The sequence below is a fragment of the Semicossyphus pulcher genome, unplaced genomic scaffold (genome assembly GCF_022749685.1).
Source record: "Semicossyphus pulcher isolate SPU_LCO1_2020_fin unplaced genomic scaffold, fSemPul1.0.p SCAF_19, whole genome shotgun sequence".
Lineage (NCBI taxonomy): Eukaryota > Metazoa > Chordata > Actinopteri > Labriformes > Labridae > Semicossyphus > Semicossyphus pulcher.
In genome coordinates, this window is record NW_027211692.1 from 23,797,791 (window position 1) to 23,823,250 (window position 25,460).

At 40.9% G+C, this 25,460-nt stretch overlaps 1 protein-coding gene across 2 annotated transcripts in view; it reads left to right on the forward strand.

Annotated features, from left to right (window-relative positions):
- The window catches only part of kirrel3b (kirre like nephrin family adhesion molecule 3b), a 158,169-nt gene that overhangs the window by 120,602 nt on the left and 12,107 nt on the right, over positions 1–25,460 (forward strand). For both annotated transcript variants that reach the window (XM_069668467.1, XM_069668468.1), the window contains exons 6-10: positions 7,794–7,899; positions 15,521–15,669; positions 15,841–15,968; positions 16,418–16,544; positions 23,963–24,063. In XM_069668467.1, coding sequence (XP_069524568.1) covers positions 7,794–7,899; positions 15,521–15,669; positions 15,841–15,968; positions 16,418–16,544; positions 23,963–24,063 — 611 coding nt within the window. The remainder of the gene's footprint in view (positions 1–7,793; positions 7,900–15,520; positions 15,670–15,840; positions 15,969–16,417; positions 16,545–23,962; positions 24,064–25,460) is intronic.

Genomic DNA, 25,460 nt, shown 5'->3' on the forward strand with positions numbered 1-25,460 from the left:
TAGGCAAAGTAAGCCCAGCGTGTAAAACACATTCAGCCTCAATTGTCAGGGAATCTTTTTTCGATCAAGAAGCGTTCACAGTGAGAGAAGGGCTTTGAACAAAAGGATTTTGCATCACTCACAGCCCCTTCAACATCATTAAGTATGACTAATAAAGCAGAAAATGCTATTTAGAGAGCCGATATGACTGACGGCTCCATTCTTTTCATTATGCGCACCGCAAGAGGCGAGCATGGCAAGAGCGGGCACGGCACGATCAGGCCAACTCAGGCGCAGGACTAAAAATGATTAACAGTTGTTAGTGTTTGCAACCCTTGCAGTTTGTCCTCGTCATTTTTTTGTCATGCAGTCAGAGAGGGAAGTCTGCCCACACGTTAACTGATTTGTCACCATGTATAATGATGTGTCTGTGATAAATGCTCGCCATCATAGCATCATCCTCGCTACTGAATGTACGATTTAACCCTGAAAAATGAGTGCAGCAGCTTTCTAATTAGCATTCCAAAATGTGCTCTTTACACAATTAAAGCTCCTGACAACATTTTTCACAGTGTGAGATCAAACTGAGCGACAGCAGAGACTAATTGTCGAGATTCAAATTGTCTCCCACAAGGCTTAGCCTCTCGTTTCCCTCCCTCCCTCTCACCCCTTCCTCAGACTTGACAGGTAAAGTGTTCAGCACAGTTCAGCAAAAGCCTCAGGAGTTTGTGCAAAAAAAAATAAAAAATCACTTTCAAATTAAGCTGTTCCTGAAATGAAACATTCCGCAATTTAACTTTGATTCATTCGTGTTGGGTATCAATTTGCTTAATTCAATGCTGCCTAATTCGATTAAAGTTCTTGGCACAACAACAGCGTGTGAATCTCAGAATCTTTCGTTTTTGAGCTGTTTTGCAGATTGAAATCACATCATTCAGAAAAAAAAACTACTGTAAAGTGTTCTGCAGACAAATGTAGATTACACTAAACACGTGTCTACTGTAGAGACACGTGCGCACATTCGTATTCAAGTCAAGCATCCAGTCTGACTGTAACAATAAAAGCAGGAGGGGGATGAATAAATAGCGGGAAACTGGCAAGTGGGAATTGTAGCATATGAATATTGACCTCCAGTTCTTTATGGACAAGAACCCACATAGAATAGGACGGCCTCTTTGATTGCTCCTCCACAGAAGACTGTGTGGTTGGACAACTGAGTGGTAAATATTAACAGGAATCTGCTGTTGTAAGGCAGCACAAGAAAGATGAGTATTTTCCATTTACAACCAAGTATCTAATTGCCCTGATAACAGCCAGAAACATTGATATAGTAACAAACACTCAAAATTTTAAGCGATATTTTTGTTACTGATTTCTCTCTGCTTGCATTACTGTGCAAACAAAAAACCATCCAGTCTGCAGAGTCAGAGACCACGGTCAGGCAATAGAAAAGGCCTGACAGGGTGAGCATGTTTGGAGCAAACAGAAACCAAACCTCTATATCTTCTGAGCACACTGAGTGAGCCTTTCTCAGAGAAGGTGAAAGCCATCAACCAACCTATCAAAGCAATGGCTCCTTCAGGCAGCCCATGTCTAGAGTGAAATAAATCTTACTTGACCATCCCTTCATTACAATTGTGCGCAGCCTCTATTCTGCAGCAAGAACCAGTTATAAGTAAGGATTTCATCTTACTGGTTTATAATTGTTGGCTGTGGTAAATGCTGCCAGGAAATCATCAAACATTAGCAAATTCCCCTTTGGCTTGAAGTCTTTCTGGTACATTCCAAATTAACGTCATTCTTATTTACACAATTCACAACTGTATACACACTGTATACACTGTGTACACAAAGTATGTTTTCATGCAGTGTTAAAGACCACTTGTGTTCAACGACAATGAATGGCACTGAAGTGTGTCCTTAATTCACGTCAATAATAAAAGCCTTCCTGTTGAAACAACTCGAGAGATGTAAAGTTGCAAAGTTTGGTTGCTGTGAGCACACATTATGGTTCAAGGCTGCGCACATCAAGAGGCTTCCTTTTCCTGTGCATGTACATTCTTTACTTTAGAAAAGCAGAAACAAATCATCATTAAAGTCATCACTGGTAGTGCAAGTGCTTGCATACAGAATAAATAGTTAGATGAATTAATACTGGTATTGCATCTAATATAAACATATTAACTGTATAACTTCATATAAATTGAAGAAGCTGATGAATAAATTTTTTAACCTGTCATGATCTGTTCTTTAATACACCTACCAGTTGCAGAAATACAAAAAAAAACACGAATAATTATCATCCACATATACAGAGCTGTACTGATAAGTCTACCTGTGCGTGCACTAATGTGTTGTACAACTGGTGCTGTGCCTGTTCTGAACAAAGACGGAGGGATTAATGGCAGTCTCTGGTGAATAGTATCGTTTAGTCTGAAAGGGACCCCTGTTAGGTCTGGATACAGTATGTCACTGAGGCTAAAATGCACACAATAAGCTCTTACATCCATCCAAGATCTGTTATGTTACACTATACAACGCTGGCCTTGAGGTCCCTTTGATCTTAGGTAGACCTTTGTTTTGTCAGATATAGGTATTCAAAAGTGGAAGTTGAGTAAGTTCAAACGTGCCTTGCTAAGAATAATACTCACTATTGATTCAAAGCATGCAGTCGTGTGAAAGAAACAGTTTCCCTTTACATGAGTAGAATTTAAAAGTATGAGTTGACAGCTATTGAATGCAGGGCTAATGCCTTGCATATATATCCCTGACACTGTCAGTTCTAGCTCTGTATTGGACACGGAGTTATTGAATTGGTATTGATAGTCTCATCTAACCCTCAATAAAACAGCAAACTAGCAGATTTCCCTGAATGGTCATGAATTCCCTGAAACTGTGGATAATGTCAACTGAGCATTCACACTCTGAAATAAATGCCGGTGTTTCCTGTTGCAGAGTTCATTGCGGGTAAGTCCCAATAATAATACGAATTTAAAGTCTCATTTATTTTTACCTGCCTAGAGTTATCTAATTTGCTGCATTAGTGAGATAATATTAGTGGCTACAAAAGTAATTAAAAAAAAAGTCTGTCTGCCCTTCTCAACATTTTGTATTCCGCTCACCTCTAAGCTGAGGTGCCCTTTTTCTCTCCGCGGAGTCCTTACAGCAATCCCAATGAGTGTAATCTAAACACAAGACGGCACATTGCTCTACAGCTTAAACCGGCCTAAAATCCAATGCATTTCACAACGGTATTTTATTTTATCATCACTTTAATGCTCATGATTTACATCCACCTCAGCGTTTTCACTCCCAAAGAAGTTCATACAGAGTTATCTGACCTGGGGTTAGACAAATTAGCATCTAAATACAGTATGTAGTGGTGATGTAGCCAAAATGAGAGGGATTTAGAGCCAACAGAGGTGATTCAGAACCCCGGATAGACTGCTGACTTCAGTTGTCCATACCAGTCCATTAGCAGACTGTAATTATTTGATAGCAGTGGGGTGGCTACCCCCTGATGCAGTTCTCTCCAGCGGCATGACTTAACTTGCATTATGCCCTTTGGACTTTGATAAGTAACTCCCCTACCCCCCAGCATAAATCCACTGCAGTGGAATATGATTCTGATGCCACAGTTTCATGTCCCACTAAATCCCACTCATCGCACAACTTGAAATATGCTTCAAATACTTTCTAGTCCAGCTGCGTATCTGCAGAGCATTGCCCCACATAGAAGCACACTTTCAAACACGTAGTGGGAAACGAATGCGCCAGGGACAAGCAAAGCCAAGGTTCTCCGTGTGTTTGCATTGCAAACAAGCTGAGCCATGTGGGAGGGAAATGAATGCCATTTGTTGAGACTAATTAATAAAGAACATGCAGATGTGCAATTGGGGAGGATTTGTTTTTGGTAGCAGCTACATGCTCTCCCTGCCTAATCAAGCAGATAATGGCAAATTCATCAGAAGGCAGATAACAGATGAAAGAATTTGAAAGTAATAAGGAAAGAGTTTTACCATAAAGGGGAATATAATTCTCAGATTTCTGTTCACTGGATTATTCTCCATACATGCTGCAGTGTTATCTCACATGATCTTATATAAGGCTGTGTGAAGAAATGTCTGTTTCCTACACCCTGTAGATATATCTGATGCTAAGCTTTGACTACTGTCTTTTGATTGGATCAGAGGCAAAACCTTGATCAACATGCACATATTTAAACACGTGCTACAAGGAATGCAGTGCTCCTTTTAAGGCCGCTGTTTTTGTAGCTGAACATCTGTCTTAGTTATACCTAGAAAATTCTTTGTTGTTTCACGGTTGAATATCCCATAATCAATATGCTGGACCCCATTTTCTTAGTCAGCCTGTTCTCCCCCCTCAAGTATTCTACTCAGCCAGCCATGTGACAGTGTGCCCATATTGCCAGGGCTATAAGCCACAAGCTGATGGCCCACAAACAGCTTCCCCATCCTTCAGAGAAAGTAGACACTCTTGGAGTTTGAGGCTGGTCCTACTGGAGAACAGCTGTCCACAGTGACCCGGAGAGATTGGAAATTGAGCTTTAAGAAAAGGGGGGGGACAATTTATGTTGGCACTATCTCCAGGAAACAGAGAGAAGTTGGAGGATTGTTCCAAAAACACCATCTGGTCTTCACTTTGAACTAACTGATCAAAAACTGTCGGCCAGCTATAACACTAGCCATCCCATTCATCCTGTTGTTGTCAGTGGAAATGTGTTGAGTGCTACTGTCCTCCTCTACCTCTATCCATCTTTTCTATGAGTCACTGCTACTCTCTTGTCAAATCAGAGGAATTAACAATCTTGCATATTGAATCCCTTAAATGACTTTGCTTGGTAACTTGTGCGTTTCTGCATCAAAGTGACAAATGGTCTTACAAAGTAAAAGTCTGTCATGGTCAAACAGTCTCTGTCACACCCGTGGCCTTGTTGGCAGACTTTGTACAGCTGCTGCTCCTGCTGCTGCCTTTGCTCATGGATCTACAGGGAAATATAACAACAAATTGCTCGTCTGACTTAGAAATGAATGCAAAGATTTCATGACATTACTTCTTGCTGAGAGGGAGGGTTAGTTTTCATGCCTCAGTCATTTGAAAAGAGCATTAATTACTAGCCAGAATGACAGTACTGAGCATTTGTGTCCTTAGAAGTCTCTTGGCTGCAAAACCAGAGAAGAAGGTTGGCATGATGGAAAAGTACATTATAGGAACACTCGATGAAAAGAGCTTGTGAATTAGCTTCTACATTTAGCTTCAACACATACAGTGTGTCTATTAGCTCAAACACTAACTCCAAATCTCCCCCGCGCTCTTCCTATGTCTGCCTCTTTCAGCTTCTTGTTGGATTTTATTACAGACCCCACTTTCACATCTGTCATTTTGCCCCTGAGGTTCCTTCTACCCATATTTATGTCCACACAATTAACCACTCACAATGCTAAAATCACCTACTGAGCTAACTCCGCTGCTCAAGGCATGGGTAGGACTCCAGCTTTATAATGACACACACGCACATGCCTTTTCATAATGCACAGTGCACATTACACATGTGCCTGCACATGCAAATACACAGACACACAAAGTCGGCTGCTCGGTACCTGGAGAGACTGGCTGGTTCTCTGTGGCCTCCAGTCTTTCATGATCCATAATGTTGTTGTTTTCTTTACTGGCCTGGGGAGAACTGGCACAGGTGGAGCTCATGGAATTTGAAGGTAGAGTGGTTGGTGGGGATGTGGGGGCAACTGTCTAGGGAGGAAGTTAAGTCTGCTGATGGGGAATATGGTGTGTGAGTGTGTGTGTGTGTGTAGAGGAATATGGCACCTGGACCACCCCCCTCTCTGGGGCTTTGTGGCAGCTGAGCCAGCCCAGAGCATCTGCACAGCCACAGGGTAAAAAGCAGTTTTCCTACACTTCATGCCCACACACACACACAAACATGCGCTCACAGAATCACTCTTCATAACTTTACACAGTGTTGTTTGGCTTCATTACAGCAGTGTTTGTGTGCTTCTTTAATTCTGCATGGATTTCCAAGTCCATCACTGGTCTTCATCCGCATCCAAACACAGTCCCTGGTTAGTACATTAGTTTTATTGAACATACAGCGGATAGACTTAGTAAACCTTTGAAACAGATGGCTGCACCAGCATAAGACAAAGAAGCAGCTTTTTCCCCTGCCACTCGTCTACCGTCCATGATGCAATACCACTATGCCACTGGTACCACAAATGGCACACAGCTATGAGGCTCTGGACAAAGAGACTTATTTGGCTTCCAGAAAACAGTTAAATACTATGCTTAAGGCACATAACTGCTTTGTAGTGTGACGTTCGCGAACGAGCTGATTCTTTTGAACGGCTCTTCGGTGTGAACGATGGGAACTGAGTTGTAGGTGAGAGCAGTTCTTTTTATAGTTGTGCCCAAATTTCACTGCCTGCCCTAGATCCACCCCCCTTTATGCAGAATTAACCACAGGCAGCTTGACACGGGAGAATATAGTGCAGGCACGTTCATGAGTCTGACCAAAGAACGATGAGCCATTCTTTTGAACAGCTCTTGGAAAGGAAAGAGCCATAATTCCCAACACTACTGTGTTGATAGGACAAATGCAACTGTTAAGGTAGGGACACGTATGAGTGGAAATACCCCACTCATACGAACACTACAGATTGTAAAAATCTACGATAAGAAAAAAAAAAGTCCTCCATTGGAGAACAATGCATTGTTCCCCATTTGGTCTCCTTGACAGCTACCATAATTAGAGTATATGAGTTGTTATCATACGCTAACTGTTGCTCAGCTATAGGTCAATTTGTTCAATGTTCCCCAGCTGTATTTGATGCTCTTAAGAACATGTACCCAGCCTCTGTTTAGATACCCTGACAAATAGCTCCTCCTACTTGATATTCACTCTCTAAGTCTGTGAGGTAAATAGCTGTTTATTTCACATGGGACACGATAGATATGGAAATGAACACGTATCTTCAAAAAGAATCCCACCTTTGTCAATTAGGATAAATTAAGTTGTTTATTCAATTTGCATAATCTGTGCGCTTGTTATTCTAAGACCTGTTTACTGTATCTCTGAGGTTGTTCATTGTTTTAATTGCAGTGGGTCGCACTGTGGACTATCCGCCGTTTTCAAATTGCCATTTACTGAAACTCATTATCAAGTCAAGTTTTCCTTTGATTCTTTAATATATACTCTAAATATTCTATACACTTGGGGGGTAAAAAATAGCATGTTCTCTGTAACACCTGTGAAATAAACAACAGTGTTACCTAGCACCTTGGCCTATAGACGCCAGGTGGGTGGTTGGAAGATAACAAATAGGGCACCAAATTATTCAGGAATAATTGCTCATTATGTGGGAGAAAATGCTGCCGCAAACTGTGATAAGTTGTCACAACTGTTCAGCCAGAGTGTATTTTAATATAATCCTAATCAAAGAACTGTACCTTGTGTTTTTAAATGGAACATGTTTACCAGAAGTAACATGTGCTGCAGCTACATAAAAGACTGTCAAATCAGGTTTTGATCACAGGAACATTTGGAAAATGTAGAATTTATTCTGCATGTTGGTGTGTTAAGGGCTCTATTATAAGGGCTCTATATTTTCAGGTGTAAGATTTGTGTGGTCTATTTTCTTTATAACCCTTATTCAGCCACAGAAAATGTCAACAATATATGGTTAGTCTCAGGCTGACAATTTGTTTTAAGATGTTTGATGAGGCTGTCAGTTTTGTAATTGGTTGTCTTTGTGTCCCTTTTCGCTCTTTTATTTTTGCAGATCTTCCACTTGTCAATCTCTCAGTGGAGCCTCAGCCTGTCCTGGAGGGTAACCTTGTGAAATTCCACTGCTCTGCAAAGGCCAACCCTCCTGTCACACTCTACAGGTGAGTTCATACAAAGTCATGAATACACTAAACATGAATGATCCTGTCATGTAAAATACAAACAAACGGACGTACTATTGACTTACCTAATCAATATTGCTAGTGGATTATACATTTTCCCATTAGGGTAATTTAACACGTCATTATTGATAGCATTAATCATTGCCAGACACCCGACACACACGTCTCAGGATGCCATGACAGCATCAGATCTGCCCACATTTTGAAATGTAGACAAGAAAAACAATGGAACACTGTCATGCTGAAAAATTTAATGAAAATACAGCTCAAAAAATCATTTGGGAAACCTTGTCATGTGCCACTGGGTTGCAGCAAAGCAATACAGTGTTTTGTTGCAAAGCTTTTTCCTTTGTGCTCATATCATCTCCCTTGAACATTAAATGTCCATCAGCGTGTTGAAGGAAAGCTGAAACATAATGTGCATGACATCTGATGAAGCTGTCAAGATTACAGCTTTTCTGAGATTAGCTTTTGCTCCACGGCGTACATTTTGGAGGCAGGTTTCCCCCCAGGGGGTCTGCGAGTGATTTGATGTGTGTGTGTGTTGTGCAGTAGTGGTGGAACGTAGCAAACAGAGCTACTGAAAGTTTGAATTTCAACTCATGCATTATGTTCATTTCTTCTTACTGACTAAACGGTTTCTAAAGACGGATTTTACAAGAGCGGATATGCTCCATTGTGAGGAGAAATACAAAAGAAAACAATACATTAAAAAAAAAACTGGACTTAACTATTATAAGACGTTGCATACAACTAAACAAAGCAAACAGACAAGAAGTCACGTGACCAAGATGCCAGGAATCACTCTGAGAAAGATTAAAATGTGCGTTTAGAATCCTTTTGAGTTAAAAAAAAAAAAAAAAAAAAAGGAAAAAATTAAGAGGCAACAGACAAGCTCCATAAAGAAGCAAAAATATAGTTTAGTCTGATAGAATATTTTAAATTGCACTTTACTCATCAATGGGAAAAAAGAAAAAGCCTTTGAAATAACTTGGAACCAGCTTATCACACGTCATTCTTCCGTGGAGTGTTATGAGGGATGTTTCAGAGTGAGAGAGTTAAGTGTTGTAAGAACAATTATTGCCTTTTCTAAAGTTCTAAAGACTACAGATTGGGGAAATTGTATTTTTGGGAAATCACCACTGAATTACAGCTGTAATAGAGCGAGAACATAAAGGTTCTTCAGCGGCCCAGTGCTACAAAAGTAATGGAATGACCTGAAGATAACTCTTCAAAACGTAGCTGAGCCCCCACCAGTTTAATGTCATTTTCAATAACTTTTCTAACAGTTTTTACAGCATCATTTCAGTTTGCCTGTTATTTGAAGGTTGTTGAGAAAATACAGCTTATAGAAAATGTCATAGGATTCTAAAGATGTCTGAAGCCAACACATTTTATTCTCCTAAGTCCCTTTGACAATCCAGGGCAGCAGCTGGAAGAATAAATCTAAATTTGTCATACCCACTATCAGAGTACATCTAAAGAAACACATTAATTCAATGGATACATAAAGTAATTATAGTCAGATCATTAGAAGCCTTCCATCTTCTCACAGTTGGAATTTCTTTATGCCAGCTGTTCTGCCTTCATTTAGCAGCTGCAGCTGTGGTGCTTATAGCCTGAATTTGTTCCTGTTTGTCTAAAATTATTGTGTTATTTAAGTTAATAAATTATGCATATCTGCTGCCATTAGACTTGTCCATGTTGTGTTCAACTGGTAAAATTGGTGGTGTGAGCTCTAAGCATTATGGGTAATTGAAGCCAGATAACAAAAACATATTGAAGATTGTAAGCTCCTCTACTCTTCCGACTCTTCTGATGTAGTTTAGAAAGTACGAGGGAAGGATACCTAAAATAGACTTGTAAATAAGAATACACCAGTGTTTTATACGCCACGTGTGGACAAGGCAGGCCATACAGCAAACAGTTATGAGTGAGGGCTTTACAATTGGTGATGAAACTTAATGCTCCATGATACACAGTGTGCAAAACATCACCACAATCCAGCACAGACACATAAGGCAGCAACCAGTCTTTTTTTAGATTCAAAAGAAAGGTAAGATTTGATTAGAAGTAGAAACATAAGATATCTTAGGTATATTAAATTTACTTACTTGAATTTACTTGGGGCGGCTGTGGCTCAGTGGTAGAGTCAGTTGTCTTTCAATTGGAAGGTTGATAGTTTGATCTCCAGCTCCCTCAGTGTACACGCAAAGTGTCCTTGGGCAAGACTCTGAACCCCACATTGCTCTCAATGGCATAGCCATCGGTGTGCGAATGTGGTGACTGATTGATTGATAGTTGGGCACTTTATCTGCCATCAGTGTATGAACTTGCGTGTGAATGTGTCATGCAGTGTGAAAGCAGCTTTGAGTGGTCGCAAGACTAGAAAAGCGACATAGAAGTGCAGTCCATTTACTTTACAGCAGGCCTCACGCATTACTATCTGCACTGGCTCAGCATTTGTAGTGCACACACATCGTGCTCTTCAGAATCATTAAATGTATCATAGACCTTGAAAACGTTTATTTAACTCATTTTGGAGACCAAACGTAGCTACACATATTCTGTGTTCCCTCACATTCAAACCATTTATTGATGGCCAAGCAACTCTATAAGCCCACTGAAAATTTGTTGTAAATGAAACTAAACCTGGCACAGATCATATGAAGTTAGAAAATGGCAAGCAAATATATAAATATTAACATTCCATATGGTGCTGTTTTATGTATTACATAACATTCATCTCAGTGGTTTATGTTATTGATAGGAGAAACCTCAGTTGCACTTGTTAAAATATTTTCTCTTGTTTTATTACTACATATGTGATTGTGATGGATCAAAAAACTATAGAGTAATTATTTCCATAAAATTGTGTATGTCCCTCTACAAGTGCATTACTGCAGTGATTTGTCAAGAGATGGTTTTCTGTGTGGGAGGTTTGAAAAACGCGGCGAAAAATAAATGGGAGGAAATCGATAGCAAAGAGAATTGGTCGGCTCTGAATCTTGTAATGGTACTGGGAAATGAAATGGATGTACAACACACTCACAGGTGGCAAAACAGAGATGTTGCCGTTTTGATGGATTCTGCCCTTTTGAAAGAGAAAAGAAGGAGGGAGGGCAGCGATATTGTGGGAAAACAAGGTTTCTATTTGATTGTGTAGGTGCACAGCATAGACAGGGCGTCTATTGCGCCTGCAATGGGATTTCACCTCTATTGTTATGAGACTGGATCAATGCTGGAATCAGACTTCTCCCCGGGGTATCAGGAGCTAAGATGCAATGGCAGTTGAGATGACTTTTTCTTTTAGTTTGACAAACTACAGAATGAAAAAAGGTTGGAGGTTGAATGTTCTCTCTATGTAATTTATTTCTCTCCTTTTTTCTCCTGTCTCGCTTTCTCTCTCCTGTCTGGGTCTCTTTCAATGACACAATCGGCTATAGAATAAGATAATATCCGCGCAGACTAACTTTTGATACTTCAAGGTTATAGTCTCCACCAGTTCACCAGTTTCATGGTCTCCCATTTGGATTTATCTGCAATTTATACGAGCGCTTTAGGACTCCCCTGCACCATTGGAGTTCAGGGCATGGAAGACAGGGGATTTTTGGGCCTCATAATGCTTGCCTGAGAGGTTTCAACCAGGGAGAGCCCCCCACAAATTCCCCCTCTAGAGAGTAATATCACAGAGGAGAGCAGGAAGCTGGTCAAGCAGTGTGGGGCCATTTTTCAGTGCTAATACACTCTGTCTACCCCAGATCAGATACGGCACAAGGACAGAGTAGTTCTTAGACGGATGGCCTCTTTTCCATCCTCGAGAGAGCCATCCATTCCCAATGTGCACCGCGCCTCTTTGCCATCCTCCAATTCAATGGACACTTGAGACACAGACCCAAGATAGTGGGGGCACTCGTGGAAGGCATGGTGCTTTCTGCTGCCTGCAACTACTCGTGCTTGCCACACTTGGTCCAATAAATCTGACTTTAAAATGGTAATAAGATATATTTCTACAGATGCCTGAAACTTTGCCAGATCAAGGAGACAGTGAGGAGGGAGGAGGTCAGGGGATGGAGGAGAACTTGGTGTGGAGGCAGGGGTTGGAGGAGAAGATGAAAGTGGTGCTGAAAGTGTGAATGAAGTAAGAGTGATGGGCGTGTGTTGATGGCACTCTGGGAATCAACACTCTGAGGGGGACAGACGAGTGGGTCGGAACATCTTCATTACTGTTTAGTATGGTAGGAGGGCTAACTGGCATACATCACAATCACTCAACCAGCGTCTGATGAAGACACAGAGGGTTTTCTCAGATCTAAACAAGAACCCACCAGAGAGACGAGAAAGAATAACAAACAAAGCAAATCAGGTCCCCCGTCTGCACGTACAACCATGGGCAGAGCGACAACAAAACCCCTCCTCCTTTGCATGGCACTGCTGCAAACACCATCCCAATCTTCCCCAAAATTATATCCTCATTGCTGCTGCTTCTGCTGGGTTGTTTGTTTGCTTTTGACTGGCACTACAATCAGCATACCTTCCATGGTGGTAGCTAATTGAAACATGCTGCAGTCTCTTTTTGGAAAAGACTACTATTCCCTAGCTACATTCTTTAGCCCACAACAGCTGTAGCCAGACATCCAGTACCTTGAATGTGTGAAGAAAGTGGTCTTAGTTTGTTTGAAAGAATTCAAGAGCGTGAAAACAAACTGTGAAAAAAAGGAGTCCATCTCGAACAATTAAGTCTAAATCGAAATCAAAATCGAAATGTAATTGGTTCTGTAATTTCCAGCAATATTGTAGCCTAATGCGCACCATTACTGCAAACATACAAATCAATACGACCTTGACAAGTTGGAAATTACAATCAGAAGTTTGGACTGGTCTCAGGCATAACTCTGAAAAGTTAAGAGGATTGCTAAGGCTATCAAAAAAGTAAGAAAAAGGTCCCCTGGCTGACCCTGAACAGCTGTTTTTTTCTCACTTTTCTTCTAAGATTAATGGCATAGTGCCTGTGACACTTGTCTTTGTTTTCAGAAAGTATTGGCATATAAGAACCGACCTGAAAGATTTACTTCAATTCCTTGGCAGAACATAAAACCTGTAATTTATGTCCGTGCCAAAATGACAGCATGCTATTACTAAACAAGCACATTTATTTTATATTCCACTGAGAATTCAACAGTCATCACTTTCAACATGCAGGTAAGGGAGAATGAAACTGCACTGCGCTGTGCTTAACCATGCTGATAATAACTGTGGGGCCTGATTTACTGCAGGTCTTGATGCTGATGGCACAGATACCTGCCTAATTTAATTGTTACTGTTTTATTGCCTTAATCACATTCAGCAAATACAAAACTCTACCCCTCCTCCTCGTCTCCTTCATCCTCTGCTTCCATTAACGGCAGACCTGTTTATCTACAACAGTGTTGGCTTACAGATGCATGCACGCGCTAAAACACACACAACTTCTACGCACACGTGCATGCAAACACACACTCGTAGTGTAGCGAACGGTATTCACACCCTTTATCTGAATCAAATCCCTGAATAGGATACAGCAGTGTAAAGTGAGTTAGCTATTGAGTAAGCTTGCACCGGCCCTTGTAACCTCCCAAAGGGAATGCAGGTGTTTGTGTTACCCTGGGCCAGCTATGTTTAGACATGAGTCTTGGACAAGAACCAGCACACCAACAGAGCTCCCTTGCTCCCGGTGGACGGCGGCATTCTGTCTCTGCTTCCTCTAACGCTGTCAAGGGCTCGAAAACTGGCAGCAGTAACATCCACTCAGGAGCAGCCTGCTGCCCTAAACATCTGCCTTGCAACGCCTACAGAATGAGTTGGTAAAGTGTAGGTGGAGACAGCGACATACTGATAGCTGTGCTTCCTGCATCAGTGTTGTCTCCAGAATGATGGCTGTGCTTATTACAATGATCACCAGTGTACGGTGGATCGAGCTCTCCTAAAGGTCCCTGTAGCAGCTGTTCTGGTGCATGTCACGTGACATGATCTTCAGTTTTTTTTATAGAAATGCAACAATTACATTTTCCTTAACACTTTTTAGAATTTGTATTGGAATAAAAAGTTTCACAGCTGGTTTTTAGATGAGCAAAAGTTTACTTTGAAACTCCTCGGAAAGCCCTCATAGTTCACTTTAAAGGTAAAAAATGAGGTCTCAAACTTATCACGAGTATAATTCATATGCTGCTCATCATTAACAGCATTATCTTATTCGCATCCTAATCATCGTCATTATTGATTGTCATCGTCATTACCATCATTTAGGTACGCAGCAGCGGAAGCATTCGTATGTCTTTCATATTTAGAGACACACTGCTATGAACATCAACAGAATTCAGATTATTCTAACCTTAAATATGTAGCATAGACATGATTTCCTGTGCTAATATTGTAGGTATATGACTTTATGGTAGTGACAGAATGAGACTTTGCACAGACAGTAAGTGCATTCTCTTTTCTGTGCCAAGGCTATGGGGTATGCATCTGTTTGTATTCACTGACACACACAGACACTACACAAGAATTACTGCTCCTGGATCAGACAGTCCTAAAACACCAGTCTGCCCTATTTTCCACATTTTTGGAAACACAGGTGTTGCAAGCCCTAAGCTGTATCCTTGTAACACGAGAACACAAACTCTGAAAAAAAACTCCACTGCTGGATAAAAGTGAAGAAAAATCCCATGAAGCCCAATTAGAATTCTGCTTCACTTCACTTACTGATTGAATGAGGTAATCTGTTCTCATTTAAATGATAGCATTTCAGTCAAGCAAGGGACCAGCTTAGTCATGGAAAACAAATGAGTTCCCTATCCCGTGAAAAGTGCTCTCAGCACTGCAAGGAATGTAAAATGGAGACAGCGGGTCCGTTGTCATTGTTTTCATTTGCCAAATCAGCATGCTGCCACATCTCTATTGTAGGGGATGGCAGCATTTAGATGCGTGATGCATTGTATGTCCCACAGCACTGTCTAAATTTTCCAAAGAGACCCATGACATCCATAGATGGCTTCGCTTCACTTTTATAAATGGGCCCTGTCTGTTGAAGCTGCAGACAGCAATCCACATCAGGCAGAGCGAGACGCCGCTGCCCGTGACATCACAAAACTCTCACCTAAACACGCAAGGGAGTGTCTGTATGCCTGTCAAAGCAGCCATCATTCACAAACGCAAACAGATGTTCTTTTTGTGATCCCGTGTCAATTTATTAACATCAGCTGTTGTGTGTAATACAGTATGTGTCAACCAACGTCTTCATAGGTGGGGGAGCTACCCATTTGTCATTCTGTGATTTGTTTTTCTTAGCTGGCACTCTGTGCTGCTCTCTCTGCCTTCCGTAATGAGGAACGTGCTGTCTGCTCCCAGTCGCCAGGGAGCTTGTCACAGCATGGAGGGCTGCCACAAAAATATGCTGAAGCCAGCACAGAAAAACCTTCCCCAGAATGATGATTTATTCACACAAAAGAATGCTATTGACATAAGGAGGTGTGAAAACCTGTCTTAATGCCGTTTCCCCTTTCCCTTCATTTTTCCATTTCTTACCGTCTCTGCTCTTTCCGCTTTCTAATCCTCTCACCAGGTGGGCCAAAGGAGGAAGTATAATCAAGGAGGTCTCCGGAGACACATATGAGGTTATCGTGGACCACTCATTCTTCACAGAACCTGTTTCCTGCGAGGTTACCAACCCTCTTGGCAGTACAAACATCAGCCGCAACGTTGACGTCTACTGTGAGTGGCTCCCTAAGCAATATTGCGTTAATGCCAGAAACGTGATAATGCATGGTTATGGTTTTTTACTGTCTTATATATTTTGACACTGAGCTCCAAGAGCTGGTGCAGCCACAGCTGATGTCTCATTATGAATTTGTCATAGACGCTTAATGGTGTTTATTTCGACAGTTGGACCTCGCATGGCGGCAGAGCCTCAGTCCTTGCAGGTGGACCTCGGATCTGACGCTGTGTTCAACTGTGCCTGGACAGGAAATCCCTCTCTTACAATAGTGTGGATGAAGAGGGGGTCTGGAGTGGTGAGTATATTAAGTTGCATGCTACGAGGTATTTTGGCTTACAATAAAGCCCTTATTTGTCTTTCCAGCACCTCCTTGGCCTATATGAAGCCTGTTTCATACCTACAAGATATCATAGCCATGTGTTTTGAAAATATTTCAAGGCCATTACAGTCCCAGACTCTAGGTGACCTACTCTCTTATAAGAGCTGTTGATTTGATCTTAAATTCAGACTCATTTCACCTTTCCTTTTGTCAACATCAAAGGCCAAAGCCAACCCCTTTACTCCACTGAGCTTAGACCCTAAATTGGATTTTAATAATTGAGAAGAGGTGCCCTTTAAGGTATTAAATGGTCCATGTGCTGCCTTTATTTTTTCTGCCCTCATTGCTCTGCTTTGTTGCTATCTCACATGCGAAGGTGCCTTTGCTGTCATTGCATTTGATGATCTCTGACTTTCTTGCCGCAGGTTCTTAGCAATGAGAACCTCCTGACGCTGAAATCCGTGAGACAGGAGGATGCAGGGAAATACGTTTGCCGCGCTGTGGTCCCGCGTGTAGGAGCGGGGGAGAAGGAGGTTTCTCTCACCGTCAATGGTAAGCTGTATTATTGATATGCCTTTCACACAATCAGGCCCAGAAAGCCCACATATTTATCTAATGCATGCTCTTACAAGTGTGAACCTTGAGGTCTGGGGTCAATGGCTGCGAGAAGAAAGCAATTTGTCACAGGAGTCAATATTCTGCTTCCTCTGTGGTTTACAAAAGCCTTTCATGTGTAAAACGTCCAACAGAATATGCAGCTTTTATTCACTCCTGTAGTCTCTTTTATAGTATAGCAATTTCTTGGAGACAGGGCTAATTTTACAAGACAGGTAAAGCTACAAAACACAAGACATGATAAACACGCACAGGATAAGCATGTGACACACAGCGTGCCAATGCAAATTAATTTTCCTAGCAAAGATAATGTGATAAAACATATTGTGTTATCAGCTGCCTTCATTGAGACACCTCTATGTAAACATGGAGCAATATATTTAGACAGCCTTTTTAAGATCGGGTGGCACATTTCATAAACAGGTGAATTGTACTTAAATGCTAATTATATTCCGCATGAGTCAAAAGGGAAGCTGCCGTTTCTGAGGCACCGACTGACTAATGAATACCAGCCTTGGTGGGAGACCTGGCAACTCTCAAACAAATGACTGCATTATCAGCGCTTAATATTCAGGGAGCATGCTTCGATGTGGCAGAGGTTCTTAGTTACATGTCTCTTATTTTCCCTGTGTCCATCTAAAAGAAATCCAGGCCAGAAAGGGAAAAAAAACAAGCCGAAAAACAAGAGAGGGTTTAAGAAGCTGGCGAGATGATGTCGAGTTAATGCTGACAGTGTATCACAGCACATTTCGAAAGCTAACAAAGGAGTTTGCCTGTAAGCAACGCTGGTGCTGATTCGGGGATGAAAATACATCATGTAGCAAACAGTGTGTGTAAAGATTTTCTTTTCAAAACCCAGACGTTAGCTTTGCATATCAGAGAGTGTGGGATACCAGTATTCCCTCCAGCACAAGATCAGAACCATGACTTTCTATGAACTGCAATGAGCCCCCTCCTTCTCACCCAGGAATTCAGCTGAAATCAAGGCAGAAGAGGCCTAAGGAAAAATCATGATTAATTCTATTGTCTCTAATTCTGTATAAGGCAACCTATATGGGCATCCTTTATGCAGCCTTAATATGTAAACAGAATTCATAAAATCCAATGTACCAGGGTATTTTGATGCCTTTCATTTCTGCTCATGTAACTACTGAGATTGTGATGCTCGCGCAAACAACGCCATGAGAGAAGAGAAGATGGATTGTTTTAATAAAGAATATAACACAAAACAACTCAGAGCAACCTGGGAAACATACAACAAAGCTGAAATGGCATGTTTATTTAGTCTCTGCAGACTTCATTCAAGCAAATTCTGGATGTCTTTTTATTTGTGTTTATTCTTCCTCTCTTCTTCCACTTTCCTGTTGGAATTGGTATTTGACATTCAAAAGCCTCCTTCCTCTTTACCCTCCTGAATAATTGAAATTCATCTCTCTTTTTTCCCCCAAACCACACGAGAAATCCCGCGTCACTTCCTAGCCGCGTCCTCGAGGCGCATGGGACTGTCAAACTTGTGAAAGTGCAAACCCTGCGGTTGAAGTGGCATAGTGTGTGTGTGTGTGGGGGGGGGGGGCTCTTTACCACAGGTCATTGATTATCTTGTGCCGATGTCTCAAGTGCAACCTCTGATCAACCCGGTCTAACAACACTGACAGTCAGCAAAACTCAATAGATTCTGACGATGAATAACTAAGATAATGGATGAGGCAGCTTTAGGCGGGGACGGCCATGATACAGTAAATGTCTGGCAATACTTTGCATATCCAGCGTATTCATGATGCGACGTTGTCTGCTGCACATTTGAATGCTTTTTTCGCTGTTTGTTTTCCCTGCAGTTATCCCCCCAATTCCGTAATGCCATCATTTAAATTACATGTGTTTATAATTTGTCATTCCCTCTGTCTCTCTCCTCTCTGCCGTTGTGTGTCACTGGCTCCCACTGCGGCACACCACATAGACATGAGGATTCCAACTTTCCCTGGGGAAGAATGTAATTTAATTATAATCAAACAGCTAGCAGGGGATGCAGTTTGTGTTTAAGTCACTAATGGATACATATTGCTTACTCAAGTCAAACATTTTCAGAATGGAAAGCTCCTCCACATTTCGAGTGGCTACATGTATGAAGGGGGGCTGTGCACGTCCATGCGTGTGATTATTTACATAGTGTACAATATATATGCATGGCTTTTTCCACAGTCCTGCAGAAGTTGGAATTGAGAGAAGTTATCTGACATGCTTCAGGGGATTCTGCTTGTGTGTGCTTATAGATCATATATGCATGCAATACATATTAATTATTATATCCACAGTGAGTAGATCTGTACAGCCATTCCCGTTTGTGGCTATGTGTGTGTCTTTGGGCAATACGTATAATGACACACATACAGCACTTGGACAGCCTAGGGAGAGAAAGCCCATTACCACAGTAAGGGAGAGGGAGGGCCACAGAATTCCACAATATCCCACAGAGCACTGGGTTGTTATAGATCTTTTTTCTGCTATTTCTCTTTCTAGACAGCCTTTATGTGCCTAGTTAATTAGCATTCCAGCCTCCTTTAAACTGGCAGTGACACCATATAAGAAAGAAAAGTGCAAATTAATGAAGGAGAAAACTGCATTTAAGATGCAGCACATTTTCTCCCACTAGCTAATTTTAAGCATAAGATATGATCTGCAAGACTTTGTGGAAGACTTTGAACTGGCGTTTCTCATTATATGTACCTGCCATGAGTTTTTGGCGCCGACAAAAAAAATTAAAAATATCTTTAATTTTTTTTTTTACTACCATGTTTAAAAACTGTAAATTTCGGGGTAAAGTTTTCTAAGACATTCAGAAGTTGGGGCTTGTTCACACAGGCTCATATGATTTTTGGAGCATAACAGCTAAGAGGTCAACAGCTCCAAGGTGTCCTCTGTATGTCCAGGGAGAGCATTATGGTTGAGAAATCCCCCTTGCTTTATCTACTGAAGTGGAAAGGAAGTCAGCCAGCACATTTTCTCAAGTCAGTTTCCGCTAATAATAGTCTTTCTTTGGATCAGAGGGATGGTGCTGCAGAAAAGTGAGTGGTTGTAATGCCAAGTTATCAAAGCTAAACAGTCTGTGGCTGATCCATTAGCTTGTGAATGAGCTGGTTTAATTTGTGGTGGTGACTGACTGCAGGTGTTTCTTTATCAGACGAAATAAGTAGCGGACTCGCCGCGAGCTTGCCTGGTGAGATAGCTGCGCGTTAACAACACGTAACAGGAAACTTTAATCAATCTGTCCTCTGATCACTACGGCCCACTGTAATCTCATCGGGGGAAAAGCCAACAACTTCTGACTTTTATTTACTGCCCGACGATTAAATAAATGTTTGATAAACACTGAAGAGTCTAACAAGCCAGGTATGGCCTGCTACTTAGTACTAAAAATATATGAATTAATACTCGCATTTAACTCACTGAAAAGCTGGAGCAGCCAGAAAGTTCCGTAAATCACACTGAAAGCCACATTATTCGTCCAAGTTTTGAATGAAAAAATCCCCACAAGGCTCCAACTACACCAACAGGTGAAGTTATTTCTTGGTTTCTGGAGTCAGCCTCAAGTGGCCACTTGAGGAACTAAATTTTTTTGCACTTCCGCATTGCATTCATTTTTCAACACCAGAGGTTGCTGCTTGCTTTTAACTGAATGTGATTGAACCTCATGTTTAAAACTGTAGCAAAAACTTTTTTTAATGTATTAATATTAAACAATTGTGCTAACATAACGTCACTCTGTTTGCCAATGTGGAAGTAAATTATGCTTCCAGAATCCTCCAGAAGTTGCACATTTGGATAAAGCACTAAAGTAGGGAGATGATAAAACTATAAGTGTTTTTGGCCTGTGCCATCTGTGCTGAGTTATTACTGTGAATGTATTTCAGCGTGTGACATGAAGACAGTATGTCTCACACTGCATGCGGAAAAAGAGACAGGGAGATAATACAGTCTGGTCCCTGTTGTAAAGATGTACTGAGGCAAAACAGGCGAATGTAGCGAGGCTGTCAGAGCATTCAGCTTAGAAAAGTGTGCATTTCTGCAGAAGCTTAACGTTATGGTTTCCTCAGCTGACCAATTAGGGATGACGATGGAATTATTTGTGATTGCGGCTCCACATTCGCTCTGGATCACTGTTAAGCATAGTTGAAATAAAACAGCAGGGGATTTACCCTAATATAAGCATAAATGATTTTCCCACATATCGTGCGAGCAGTGTAGATGATTAACAATATGCTCACTCTCACGAAACAAAGTACTGATCACCCTTTTTTCTATGTGTCGAAACGCAAGAGTTGTGACTATTTACATTTGTAGTAAAAATCAGTAAGAGCTGTTTCTATAAGTGTTACCTTTAGATCAGATCTCCCCACCGTGGATCTCTCCCAGATGAAAATATGGCCACCTGTGACCACACCAGGCATTTTTCTTCAATTTCAGTAACCCTGTGGCTGTTTTCTGTTCTCTTTCATCATAAGAGAAAAACAGAGAAATCAAAAGAGACGCGTTGAGGTATTGTGGAAATGTCAGGCCTTTGTTCAAAGCAGATGCCTCATAGGAAGGAAACGTAAGCCCTGGCCTTTTGACACCCACACTGAGATTGTATAATCAGTTTGCAATGTCCACTCCAGATTTAACAACTCCTCAAATGAGCGAGCGAAACATTGCTACTAACATTCTGATTACCTCCCCTGCTGCTAACATTGATGTTGTAGTGCCACCCACCTCCCTGATACCAAGGTGTTTTTTGCTCTGATCACATAGTGTGAGAAGCAAACACCTGCTCACACAAACACGAGCATACACACGCGCATACTTTCAACACAAGCTGAGCCAGTGAGATAAAGCTATTTAATTATATTCCTCATTTGCAGCTCTGATCCAAAGAATAGATCCTCCCCAGTCACCACCATTGGCCCTGCGCAGCAAGCAAGCCATTGATCTTGCTGTGTTTTGACAATTGTAGCTCATCCAAACCACATGCGTTTCATCTCCTAATCTCTACATAGTACACTGTGTGTTTAAGAGTCCAGCACATACATGCTGTTGTAAAACTGTCACCAGTATCGCAAAACACTGAAGGAAGGGGAACAGCTTTCAATGCTTTTTTCTCACATTATCTGCAGCATTCATTTTGCAGCGCTAGCAGCCTTCCAGCATCCTCCAGTAGCATACCAAGACACCATCTGGCAAAGTCTCATTAAAATGCTAATTCATTTTAATAAGAGACAGGTAATAAACTGCAATTATGTATCGTCAGAGAGATGGCAGAGAGCAGGAGTTTGAGGGAAGTTGGCAGAGAAACAGTGTTTTCTTGCTAATCAAGAAGCTGCCTTCCTTGCCACCCCCTTAAACCCACCTTCCTAACCTTAACCAACACAAGGGACATGATTAATGGTTTGTTTTAATGGCTTTTTAAAGGGATTGTTTGCTTAGTTTAAACCTTATCTTTAGCTGTCTGAGCTCGGTACAGACTATGAACTCTGAACAGTTTTTGCCGATGTTCTGTGTCTCTAGGGCGCAGCTGCAGAATCTATTGTTCTTCCGGCTACTAGCCCATCATTTAACACAGTTTTTGGCCTGGAAGACTGACTAAAAGCTCTTTCAATCCCCAATACAAGTGTCAGAGACATCAATTCAATAGCTAACAAGCAATGGTGCTATGATCTAACTCAAACTATGAGTGCCGAGGATGTTATGGATGAGGAGACAATTTTCTGTATTTTGTCTGACTCTGATTTTCAGCTGTATTTATTTGCCAGGAGAATTCAGCTTTCTCGGTCAATTTTGCCAACAGTTAGAAATGTATTGCTACAATTGACTACCGTCAAAGAGGACTGGAAATCCACAAAAAACATATTGAAAATTCCCTTTTAGGGCCAATATACTAGGGTTAAATGGATGTCTTTTTTATTGGAGCATATTTTTTTTAAACTCAGCGTTTAAATCGAAGGAAATGTTGGTAATAAGATTATTAGTGTTCTTATAATCTTGCTGATTTAAAGTGATAATCTCAAAGATTTCCATTTAAATAAATGTCTGTCAAGTCACTATGAATGATGATTGAGCCTATGGCCCACATGAACTTCAAAAATAAGTGCAAATCCAAAGAAAAACAAAGAAATTCGACACTCAGATGAAGGCAAACAGTTCAAAAAAGGAAAGCGACCGTCAGTGATGAAAATCAAGAGTTACAATTGTTACAACTGGAGCCAACCATGGACGTCACACGTGACACTGTTTGGATATCTGGGAAGCATGCTCCTGCAATTACCGTTTATCGCCATAGGAGGCGCCAAAGAGAATGACAGTGAGATCTTCGGGATTAGCATTTTAAACTACTGTTAAAAGTATAAAAGCTGCAGTCATTTTTGTAACTATAAATTGTTGCCTCTCTCCTTTGCATCCCTGTAATTATACTTACTGTGAGCTCTCTAGGACCAAAAGGAAAATACACTTGAAAGACAGAATTGGGTCATATGTGACATCATGTCTTCATATTACCGCTGTCACCTGGTGTGAACAGCCTCCAGACCAGATGGCAAGCAGACCAGTCGTTTAGGCTGAGCTGCCCTTGTCAGGCGAGATCTTGTAGCCTGACCAAAGCTTAACACATGCTGGCTCAGAGTCTGTACCTGCAGCTCCTGTTTACATCCTTTTTAATTCCAATAAAGCCATTCAGTTTAATCATACTTTATTTGGGAGAAACCATGCATCTTCAGTACAAACAATTAATAAGACATAAATATTACAATATAAAATAATACATTATATAATACATTTTCGGCTACATTTTCTTGACAAATCTTTTTTCTTAGTTCATAAAAGTCCTTATCGGGTTGTATATTTACAGATGACCCAGTCCATAGGGCTCGGGCGTAAGGTTTATTTGCTAACATGTTGGTTTAGAGTTCAAATCTGATGCAAGCTTTTTGACTGAGGTGAAACACAGTCCTGAAAACGCTCCAAAGAACTGCTGTAGCACTTTGCAACAGCATTTGTGTCTGTGATAGAAATAAAGCCATCAATTTCTTCATCCAGAATGAGGTCTGGGTTCCCACTTACGCCCTTTTCTCAGGCTGACGTCCTTGGGTAGACTGTACTGGGAAGACATGTTCATAACGCAGCGCAATATAATCTTCCCCAGGAGTCCCAGATTACTGAACAGTTCAGGTGTTACTGCCCGGAACAGGAGAGCAATTAGAATATAATGTGCCACAAAAACTAGATTGAGCAGAATTGTCATATGACCTGAAACTGAAAATGAATTCAATTATTCATGTTTCAATTTCTGTGAGTCATCGTCAAACTTTTTTATGATTGTTCTCTTTCAGGGCCGCCCACCATCTCCAGTACTCAGACTCAGCAAGCTCTACACGGAGAGAAAGGACAGATCAAATGTTTCATTCGAAGTACACCTCCTCCAGACCGCATTGTAAGTACCTCCAGACTATCTACTTATTTTCCTGATCTCAACTTTTTCTTAACTTTGTCTGATTTATTTGCAATTAAATATCTGAAACTATAATGGTATGTATATAAAGGATCAAGGACATCTAAACAATGCAAATCACATAGCATAAAGGCACTCATTTCATGTGTGTCCTGATTCCTGACTGAACTATTGATCTATACCACACATGGACAGCACAGGCTGGTAAAGATTAGTTGAAGAATTATTACATTAGCTCTCCATCATTTGTTTTCATATAAAAAGGAACGCATAAAACTGCAGTTTGAACCCCCAATTTTTCATTTAATGCACACTTATACTCTGTTAACACTGATCCCATTAAGATTTATGGACCCTATATAAACAGCCTACTCTCTCAGCTCACTTTGCGTGTATTATTATTCCAGGTGTGTGTATGTGTGTGTGTGTGTGTGTGTGTGTGTGTGTGTGTGTGTGTGTGTGTGTGTGTGTGTGTGTTTTCATAGGGTAATTGCCATACTTTATCATCCAATGTGTGTTTTTATTATATTAATGTCAAGCATTAATTAGCAATGTAATTAATATTAGGGTTTATTTGAGAGGGGCTGTCTGTGGAGGCCGGGATGCTGGGTCCTTGATTCCAGACTATTCATTAGAGTATCAGTTCAGCTTTCCTTTCTTTTGCTTAATGGCTGCAGAAATGACAAATGTGGTATGTGAGATCTGGCTATGTCAATTAAAGCAAGGTCACTTACAATTAAAGCTGAAAATTAAAATTAGTCTCAGAGTTCTCTTGAATTTTAATCTAGTGGGGAGAACAAAAGTTTTAATAATAATACAAATAAAGGCAAGTTTTTCAGTCATTGCGAATCCCAAAAGTCAATTGACAGCATTGTTTCACTTAAGAATGAACTGAAAACACTTGAGCAAAGTCAAAATGTGTAAAAGTGTAACACTGCATTTCACAACTCAACTTTAGCCACCTGTTCATTGTTGCACGCTTGGAGATGAATGTGTTGTTTATCCTCTAAGTACCAATTCATATCTCTCGCTTTTCATCTAGTATAATGAAGTCCCTCGTTTTAGTAAAAAAATCAGCAAAAATGAATCATGTAATTGGCAACAGTCACCCAAGCCAAATCAAGTCTGCACTAAGAAGCCTTAAACAAAAGTGTCTCCTAAATGGCACGTGTTACATTGTCATTGCACTGAATAAATAAAACCAGAATATGCAAATATCTATTGTTTTCCTACATTTCTCTTGCCACATCACTGCAACTGTCAACACCACTTCACATGAGTCTGTTAACTGCCAGTCCCATCATTTCTTGATTCCTGGTATTTGCAACAAATGCAAGCCAGCTCTGTTTCTGGGTAGTTTCCTTTCAAAATTCAAAAGG